The sequence below is a fragment of the Nematolebias whitei genome, chromosome 5 (assembly GCF_014905685.2).
Source record: "Nematolebias whitei isolate Nwh7 chromosome 5, NemWhi1, whole genome shotgun sequence".
NCBI classification, from domain to species: Eukaryota; Metazoa; Chordata; class Actinopteri; order Cyprinodontiformes; family Rivulidae; genus Nematolebias; species Nematolebias whitei.
The window spans coordinates 52,317,089-52,327,979 of record NC_056502.1 but is presented as its reverse complement, the minus strand read 5'-3'; the positions used below and the strand labels follow the sequence as shown (position 1 = coordinate 52,327,979).

The window sequence follows — 10,891 nt, the reverse complement described above, 5'->3', positions numbered from 1 at the left end:
GGGAAAACACAACATGTAAGACAAGACCCCAGAAACCCTACAGGACCAGTTTTTCTGCATATATGAATGTTTCTGTTCAGTGCCATGAGATGACTTCTGTCGTGACTTGGCGCTAAATAAATAAACTGAATTGAAGTTAATTGAAATATTTTCATGTAATTGACAGTAGAATGAAAATTGGACCAAATTGATGGGTCAATAAACACAGCACTGAAAGACTAAACAGCCCACAGCTGCTTTCTTGTTGAAGATCTTCAGTCACTGAGCCATTGAGCAAGTGTCTGATAGTTAAGAGCATTAGCTAAAATAAAAAAAGATGAAAAAAACTGTATGAATTAATATATTAAAGTTGAGGCCTTATTGTTCTGTGGAAAATTATTTATTAGAATCTGTTCAATTAAAAGAAAAATCACATATTTTAGGTTCTACTTTGATTTCAATACTGCATCTGAATTTACACATCTGCCAATACCATCATTTTTCACATCCAGAAACTCTTCACTTCAACATGTTTCTTATATAGTTGTTTTTAGTGATATTTCAGTAAATTTAGATTATTATCAACACAAGCTAAATTTCTGCTATTTGTGCCTTTATTTATTGTAGACTTTTTATTTGCATCACAATTCCTCAAAAAGCAACAGGAGGATCCTGTTGAACTCACATACATATTGGATTTTGACCTAGCAACCCAACTTTTGAAAGAACACTTTCTTATGATGCGACCACACATGAAAATGGAAGCTGGTACCTCACTGATGTTTTTTAAAGTTATCATGCTCACAACATTAACAGATGGACTAATGGATGGAGGTGGGGTATTTCCAATCCCCCTTTTGGCTCTGGAAACAGGGACAAAAACACATGCTAGTGTTGTTCAGTCACATTGTTCTTACCTTCATGCTCTATGTTCAAATATTTATCCCCCCCACCAAAAAAAATAAAAAATAAAAAAATATCTGTAATCCATTCAGTGGGAGTGGTGGTGCAGAGGTTAGAGAAGGTGGGCCTGTGATTGGAAGATTGCTGGTTCAACTCCCGGTACCAACAACATCAAAAATGTGGGTGGGGTAAGTGAAGCACCCACACCTGCCCCCACCCTCATTCGCCCCACTCTGGGCCCATGAGCAAGGCCCTGAACCCCCATCTGCTCCCTAAACAGGTCTCTCTTGAAAATGAGTTCTCGTAGTGAGACTTCCTGGATAAATAAAGGCTAAATGAAAAAATGAATAAAAAATAAATAATAATAATTATAATTACTGTGTGCTTAAAAGAAACAATGCAACTTCATGATAGTGTGTGTGGGGAGTAGACAGGACTTATAGCTCCATGCATTTCAAGACAACAAGCTTATCTTGTTTGTCTCTATGGTCCCTGTGATGGACTTGCAACCTGTCCAGGGTGTCCCCTGCCATGGGCACCAGTGAACTCCCATGACCCGAAAAGGAAGAAGTGGGTAAAGATGATGGATGAAAGGAAATGCTGACACAAAATATAATGGCATAAAGTCTGATTTTTCTTTCTGGGGCATTATTATGAATGTCATCCATGAATGTCCTGATACATGCTCAATAATCCAGGTAGAAAAATCCAAAAAGTTCAATCTGGTCCTCTGGACATTAAAAAAAAAAAAAAAAAACAAAGCAAAAAAATCTAGAAACGTTTTCGTCTCTCATCCAAGAGACTTCCTCAGTCTGAGGTGCTGTATTCAGCTCAGTCTCTTAAATAGCAAGAAATCGTCCATCATTAAACAGGGGCGGAGCCTCCGGGTTCAACTGTCCCCCTCTTACAATGCTGTGATTGCTAGTATCACTCAGCCCTCTGTGAGTAGTAAACAGCCATCAGTGTGCTAATGATCCATTGTTAGGCTGATGGTCCTTCTTGAGCATGTGATCAGCTGGTTTTGGTTGTCAGCAGCAAAACTGGTTGATCCACTCTGAGAAGGTGCTATTTAAGAGACTGAGCTGAATACAGCACCTCAGACTGAGGAAGTCTCTCGGATGAGGGACGAAACGTTTCTAGATTTTTTTGCTTTGTTTTTTGTTTTTTTTGAATGTCCAGAGGACCAGATTGAACTTTTTTGGGCATCCATGAATGGTTACTTATTGTTGTTGCCATGGTGATCCAGACGCACCCAAACAGATTTTCCTTTCTGACACTGCCCGTCAGCTCAACACTTCTTTTACATGAGGAAATGTTTCACAGTCTAGCCGTCTGGTGTGTTCAGTAATCTTTAACATTTTTGCAAATGCTTCTGACGCCGATGACTTCAGGCCACAACACATTTTGCTAGAATAGAATTTGCACTTCAAAAAAAAGTAACATTGACCCAATAAAAATATACCAAAAAGCAAATCTTAAAGATATTTCTAATAAAAAAAAAGTTAAATTTAACAAAATACTATTGCTGACATGTTTTTTTCCCCTGACCTTGCAGCCCAAACTCTTTTCAGCAGAACACATGCAGGCTAATGGCAGCATGAATATTCCAGTTCATGTCCAGACTGCAAAACAAAATCCAACATTGCTTCACACTAAACCTCAGCCCTCGGGTTTCTTCTTTCTATTTGATGTATTTTACTGAAGTTCATCAGAGATTTTAAAAAAGCCCTCCCAACTGGAATTAGTTGCTTTGTATCTAACAATAATCACTGTCTTGTTTTGTCTCCATCAGATCCGTGGGTTTTTCCCTCCCAGATGTTGTTCCTGATATCTTGTCTGCTGTCTAAAGCGGACTGAAACTCCCAACGGATTTCCAAGCAGAGCGATTATCTGCTGCATCTTGCTCAAGAGGGGCTTGATTATACATCAGCAAATAAGGAGAAACATACACTGCCACTCTTCTTTGCATAAGAAAGCAGACGTTCAATCGATTCCCATCTCTTAGGGATCAGACAAGCTGCATCTCAAGTGACAGTTTCTTGACAAAACCGAGCTGTGACGTTTGAGTGTAGTTAAAAATTGGGACTTGCATCGTGACTTAGCAATCATCAAAATACACAGAGGATATAACAAACTACATCTGCAAAGTCTAATGAAATGCAAACAAAAAGCACTTACCTGATCTACAGGCCATATCTACATCTTTGTCAAAGTCAGTCTGAGGAAAGGGAATATATCAGTTCGCATCTCAACAGCATTTACTAACAAATATTGAAAGATTACAGTAAAATGATGGCTTTGCTTACCATGAGCTGGGCGTGGCCATTTTGGAAAGATCCACCAGAATCTCCATTGGTGTCTTCTTGCCGGTCTACAACACGACACTTCACGGCTTCTTGAACCTGCAGCAAACCATTATAAAACCACAGTGTTACAGCGAGAATACACATACATATAATGTATGATCATGTATGTGCATGTGTGAATCATGGGAAAACATGCAACTCCACACAGAAAGGCCCCAGGCTGGGAGGTAAGCCTGTGAACTTCCTGCTATGAGGCAACAGCTCTGAGCAGTGCCTTGCTGTGCCACCTATCACAATAATGACATTATTGCAGAGATTTAAATGTGACCATCACAGGTGGACGAACCAAAGCATGTAAGGTGCAACATGAAGCACAGAACAGGTGCCGCACCTGATGGACGAATGGATGGAGGGAAACTAAAAGCAGACTAATTCAAATACTTGCTGACTAATCAAAATTTTGACGTCAACTACCATAGTAATCAGTTGTAGCTCAAACAGTACAACTGCCTTTAACAGAGTCAGAGGCAACCTATTATCACTTTAGTGATCTGTTAGCAATACAAAAGCAAATGTTGCTGAAGAAAACACTGCGTTATTATATACACAAATTATATAATTAAAAATGTTAGATGGTAAAAGTTTTGAAAGACAGATTTTTATGTAAATAATTTATCCTGATCATATTGCTTATTTGCATATATGCATATTTTATATAACTGATCACAATATTTTACTACAGACGCTTGAATATGATATTGGGATTACAGGAACGGCTCTACATTGGTTTAAATCATATCGAGCTGATAGATTCCAGTTTGTAAATGTAAATATTGAATCTTCTTCATACATCAAAGTTAATCATGGAGGTCCTCAGGGTTCAGTGCTCGGACAAATACTATTTACTTTATATATGCTTCCATTAGGTAAAGTTATTAAACAGCATAGGATAAATTTTCATTGTTATGCTGATGATACACAATTATATTTGTCCATGAAACCCGACAAATTCAATCAGTTACTTAGACTACAAGCATGTCTTAAAGACATAAAATCATGGATGACCCTTAATTTTCTGCTTTTAAACTCAGACAGGAAAGAGGTTTTAGTTTTTGAACCTGAGCATTTTAGAAATAAATTTGACAGCCTTTCACTTTCTGTGGGTGTCATTAATCTGGCCTCCAGTTCTAAAGTTAAAAGCCTTGGTGTTGTTTTTGATCAGGACATGTCTTAGTACCCCTCCATTAAAAACATGACCAGAACTACTTTCCTCCACCTGGGTAATAGTGATAGAATTAGAAACATCTTATCTAAAAATGATGCAGAAAAACTTGTCAAGGATTCAAGAATTGTTTTATTGTGAGGAAAATAAGTATTTGAACACCCTGTGACTTTGCAAGTCCTTCCACTTAGAAATCATGGAGAGGTCTGAATTTTCATCTTAGGTGCATGTCCACTGTGAGAAACATAATCTAAAAAAAAAATCAGAAAATCATAATGTATGATTTTTTAATAATTTATTTTTGTGTTACTGCTGCAAATAAGTATTTGAACACCTGTGAAAATCAATGTTAATATTTGGTACAGTATCTTTTGTTTGCAGTTACAGAGGTCAAACGTTTCCTGTAGTTCTTCACCAGGTTCACTCCAGCAGGATTTTGGTCCATTCCTCCACAGATCTTCTCTAGATCATCCAGGTTCCGGGGCTGTTGCTGAGAAACATGGAGTTTGAGCTCCCTCCAAAGATTTTCTATAGGGTTTAGGTCTGGAGACTGGCTAGGCCACTCCAGAACCTTGATCTGCTTCTTACGGAGCCACTCCTTGGTTCTCCTGGCTGTGTGCTTTGGGTCATTGTCATGTTGGAAGACCCAGCCATGACTCATCTTCAATGCTCTCACTGAAGGAAGGAGTTGTTCCCCAAAATCTCTCAGTACATGGCCCCGGTCATCCTCTCCTTAATACAGTGCAGTCGTCCTGTCCCATGTGCAGAAAAACACCTCCAAAGCATGATGCTTCCACCCCCATGCTTCACAGTAGGGATGGTGGTTTTGGGATGTTACTCATCATTCTTCGTCCTCCAAACACGGCGAGTGAAATTAAGACCAAAAAGATCTATTTTGGTCTCATGTGACCACAGAACTTTCTCCCATGACTCCTCTGGATCATCCAAATGGTCCTGGTCAAACTTCAGACGGGCCTGGACGTGTGCTGATTTAAGCAGGGGAACCTTCGTGCCATGCATGATTTTAAACTATGACGTCTTAGTGTATTACCCACAGTAACCATGGAAACAGTGGTGCCAGCTCTCTTCAGGTCACTGACCAGCTCCTCAGAGACTGACCGTCATGTTTAGCTTCTTTCATTTTCTAATAGTTGCTCCAACAGTTGATCTGTTTTCACCAAGCTGCTTGGCAATTGTCCCGTAGCTCTTTTCAGCCTTGTGGAGGTCTACAATTTTGTCTCTGGTGTCTTTGGACAGCTCTTTGGTCTTAGCCATGTTAGTAGTTGGAGTCTTACTGATGGTGTGGGGTGGACAGGTGTCTTTATGCAGCTAACGACCTCAAACAGGTGCTTCTAATTTAGAATAATAAGTGGAGTGGAGGACTAACAGGTCTTTGAGGGCCAGAACTGTTGCTGATTGCCAGGTGTTCAAATACTTATTTGCTGCAGTAACACACAGATGAATTATTAAACAATCCTACATTGTGATTTCCGGATTTTAAAATTTTTTTTTAGATTATGTCTCTCATAGTGGACATGCACCTAAGATGAAAATTTCAGACCCTCCATGATTTCTACATGGGAGAACTTACAACGTCGCAGGCTGTTCACATACTTATTTTCCTCACTGCACTGCATAGTGCAGCCCAGAGCTGAAGAAAAGGCTTCCTCCTGCGCTTCTGTGCAACCCTTACTGTAGGATAAACTTCCTCCTGCAGTTGAACAGCTGAGATCAGCTGATCTGCGTGCAGACCAAAGACGTGGGTGTGGCCCAGAGCGTTTGCATTTGGCTGAGAGCAGCAAAGGTACAGAGAGGGAAATCATGACATTCTGTGCTCTTTTAGAGCATTTAGAGTTTAAAAACATTTTTTAGAATATTGCAAAGAATGTGGGAAGGGTTTAAAACACTTTAATATCTATGTATATAAATGCTAAAATAAACTATTATTTACTACTTGTACTACTCTTCCTACTTCGCAGTTTTTATGAATGAAAAATTAAAGTTTGCTCAAGAATGTGATAAAAACAGCATTTTGCTGACAACATGCTGACATTAACTGTATCTTTAAATGATTTCTTCTTATGACTTTTTATAATTGTTTATTGTTGTTACTGTTGTCCATTGTTGTCATCATTCTTTGTTGAAATCAGGTCTCATGTAAATGAGTCCTCGAGACTCAATGGGATTTACCTGTCTAAATAAAGGTTGAATGAATTTCAATTATCGCGGGTGTTGCATGTATTATGCAAATAACCTCGTTGTTTGGGCACCACCTCTCTCTTGGAGAGGAAAAATCAGTCTCTATTTACCCCAAAATAATGTAAACTTAACGTGAATTATTTTCTTGTGTTTAAAGAATATCTAATCAATCAGTACACACAGATATGCCAAAATAATCACAAATTCAGTTGATTTTATGTATTTTATTATAAAAATAATAATCTGTGACACATATGAAAATTATGCATAACAAAATTTAACTGGATATCAAATGATGTTGAATCAAAGGTCTAATTGATAAGTAAAATCAGTGAAACTTAAAAGGCAGACTTAGGACTGGTTTCTGTTTGTGAAGTAGTTAAAATTGTGTCTAAGGTGATCTAAGTTTGTCTGATAAGTTGTGATGTAGGTTCACCAGAAAGGCATTGAAAAGTCTCTGTCCTACCAGGATGAGATGGTCAGAGCGTGGTTCTTACAGCTGCTTAAATGGTACCAGCCTTAGATGTTCTGGTGACTGAGAGGCTGAAGTCTCCTCAAAGTTCACCTGTCATCATTAGAGGGACGAAGGTCCAATCGGGAGTCAGCTGGGATTTTCCGCTCTGTGGTGTGATGGTTGCCTGGTAGACAGCTCTCAGGTTAATGCCTGGTTCTGGTTCTGCTGGGTAATAAGCATTATGTGTAGAACCACTAGACTGAGGAACAGCTTCTACCCTGAGGCTGTTAGACTCATGAATCTCTAACCAGAATAATCACAGTGAAAAATCACATCATGTTGCTGCTGATATGTTTCATGTTGCTGCTGATCTGTTTCATGTTGCTGCTGATCTGTTTCATGTTGATGTGTTCATGCATGCTCATCTGCTCACACAGACTCGTGCTCATGTTCGTGCTGCTGTTCAACGTAATGTTTAATGCTGTTAGTGCTTAGTGTATTTTTATTTTATGTTTTTCTTAGTTCATATCTTAGATGTTATCATTGTTTTTCTTATACATTTTATTGTTGGATGTAACTGGGACCCTGTGTACATAATTTCGCTCCACCACATGGAACACATGAGGTGGAGCGACAATAAAGAATCTCTGACTCTGACTCTTGTAGTTTATTTGACACAGAGTAGTAGTACCACTTATAGATCTTACATTCACCATTCTATATATTTTCTTGTATTTATGGTTTGTGTACACTTCATGTGCACTCTCTAGTGTTTGTCTTTGATATTAATAGCAGGGTTAAAGGGCCACATACAGGATACTACAGCATGTTGGGCTGTTTTTTAATCATAAACAGAAACCTCTCTTTGTCTTGTGAAGAACTTGAGGAGCAGTAATTATGTTATGTGGAGTACAAGACTCAAGTTTTGTTTTGTTACTATAGCAACTAGAGAATTGTTTAAGGTTTCTTATCAACCGTTTCATGATGCACTGCGCTTACAGTTTTCATTCATCAAACAAAGAAACAGACTGAGCCGGAAAAAAAACTCCAACAGCTTTTCTGACGTGTGTTTTTGATGGACTTTTGAATACAAAAAAACCTGAAGCGTTGAAAAATTGATTATCCATTTATGAGAAAAACAGTGTTTCTGTGTGGACAAGGGATTAACAGAAAAATGTGATATAATAGACAAATTACCTTAAAATATTTTGTTGGCATTGTCATGCTGTAAATATGTGACATAATCATGACTATGACGTAGACATTCAAATGATAAGAAAAAGTTTCTGTTCTAATCTTTTCTTGTTTTGTTTTGTAGCATGGCCCCAAACAGCACAAAGTAAAAAAAAAAAAAAAGTAAAGAAGCTTTCGTTCATACCTGATGTGTTTTAGCTTACCTCTCTGCGCAGGATGCAGTGAACCATCACTATAACGAAGCCTTCCAATGAATCAAACACAGCAAAAAGAATCTGAAAGAGTGCAGAGCGCCGGTCGGTGATGGCCAGTACAGCCGACATCCACGTGAGGGCCAAGAGTGGCAGAACCACACAAGAGCTCCACAGAGAGGCCCTGCAGGACATGAACACAAGCAGAGTCAAAGATGGCCGCCCATGACACACACACAACAAGACTTCATGTCACTTTCTCTGCAAAACTGTAAACTGACTTGATGTTTTATAGAAATGACTCTTCTACACAAAACAAGTCATAGAAATGAAACTTATGTGGTAGTTGGCCATCATTAGCTGTCTGTTTCCTTACTATTAGCATTATTGGCTCTACTCATGCAGAAATACACCGAATCCCAACAAATACTTATTTTACTATCACAAACTAAAACATGCATCCATTGTCTGCTGCATGGCTGTAATTCACAAAGATCACATGCATGTTTCAGATGGTTTACTCAAACCATAGAGGGTCTGTTGTCAATGGGTGGGGGTGGGGGGGGGGGGGGGGGGGGGGGGGGGGATGAGGAAAAGCAAAATGAAATGAGGCTGAAAGAATGCAAAGACAAACAGAGGAGACAGACCAGAGGAAGGCAGAACGAGAGTGTTGGAGGAGAGTCATTCCTGTGCCTGTTTTCATTTAATTTATTGTTTCATTTATTCCATTCGTTCTAATGAGAGTATTTCACTTAAACAAGGACAATAATGATCCTCGGTGTGACCGTGTGGAAATTAACTACATGTAATTAGCACATCCACATGTGATTAAAGGCTGTCCAAAGGTGGAAAAAGAAAAATACTCAAGTACAAAAAGGCAAACGCATTATACAAATAATTAACCAAACAAATTGTTTGTTGGTTAACTGCCTGGATTCAACTATATCAGCGCTATTCAACAGGTGGCGCGGACCACTTCCAGCCTGTGGGTGGCTTCAGTCTGGCACACCAATGAGTTTATATATATATGTATATTTATTCATATACAAACCGGATTCCAAAAAAGTTGGGACACTAAACAAATTGTGAATAAAAACTGAATGCAATGATGTAGAGATGGCAAATGTCAATATTTTATTCGTAATATAACATAGATGACAGATCAAAAGTTTAATCTGAGTAAATGTAACATTTTAAAGGAAAAATATGTTGATTCAAAATTTCACAGTGTCAACAAATCCCAAAAAAGTTGGGACAAGTAGCAATAAGTGGCTGGAAAAAGGAAATTGAGCATATAACGAACAGCTGGAAGACCAATTAACACTAATTAGGTCAATTGACAACATGATTGTGTATAAAAAGAGTTTCTCAGAATGTCAGTGTCTCTCAGAAGCCAAGATGGTAAGAGGATCACCAATTCCACCATTGTTGCGCAGAAAGATAGTGCAACAATACCAGAATGGTGTTACCCAGCGTAAAATAGCAAAGACTTTTAAGTTATCATCATCAACCGTGCATAACATCATCAAAAGATTCAGAGAATCTGGAACAATCGCTGTGCGTAAGGGTCAAGGCCGTAAAACTCTACTGGATGCTCGTGATCTCCGGGCCCTTAAACGTCACTGCACCTCAAACAGGAATGCCACTGTCAAGGAAATAACAGAATGGGCTCAGGAATACTTCCAGAAAGCATTGCCAGTGAACACAATCCACCGTGCCATCTGCCGTTGCCAGCTGAAACTCTACAGTGCAAAGAGGAAGCCATTTCTAAGCAAGCTCCACAAGCTCAGACGTTTGCACTGGGCCAGGGGTCATTTAAAATGGAGTGTGGCAAAATGGAAGACTGTTCTGTGGTCAGTTGAGTCACGATTTGAAGTTCTTTATGGAACACTGGGACGCCATGTCATCCGGACCAGAGAGGACAAGGATAGCCCAAGTTGTTATCAACGCTCCGTTCAGAAGCCTGCGTCACTGATGGTATGGGGTTGCATGAGTGCTTGTGGCGTGGGCAGCTTGCATGTCTGGAAAGGCACCATTAATGCAGAGAACTATGTTCAGGTTCTAGAACAACATATGCTACCATCTAGACGTCATCTCTTTCAGGGAAGACGCTGCATTTTTCAACACGATAATGCCAGACCACATTCTGCAGCAATCACAACATCATGGCTACGTAGGAGAAGGATCCGGGTACTGAAATGGCCAGCCTGCAGTCCATATCTTTCACCTATAGAGAACATTTGGCACATCATAAAGAGGAAGGTGCGACAAAGAAGGCCCAAGACGATTGAACAGTTAGAGGCCTGTATTAGACATGAATGGGAGAGCATTCCTATTTCTAAACTGGAGAAACTGGTCTCCTCTGTCCCCAGACGTCTGTTGAGTGTTGTAAGAAGAAGGGGGGATGCCACACAGTGGTAAAAATGGACTTGTCCCAACTTTT

General features: G+C 39.4%; 1 protein-coding gene across 1 annotated transcript in view; it reads right to left on the bottom strand.

Moving 5' to 3' along the window:
- LOC119409578 (adhesion G protein-coupled receptor B1) overlaps positions 1–10,891 on the bottom strand; it is a gene marked incomplete at its 3' end in the record, with an annotated part of 116,123 nt that overhangs the window by 20,186 nt on the left and 85,046 nt on the right. The window contains 3 exon segments of the mRNA XM_037676480.1: positions 3,061–3,100; positions 3,189–3,284; positions 8,461–8,632. Of these exon segments, the coding sequence (XP_037532408.1) occupies positions 3,061–3,100; positions 3,189–3,284; positions 8,461–8,632 (308 nt within the window).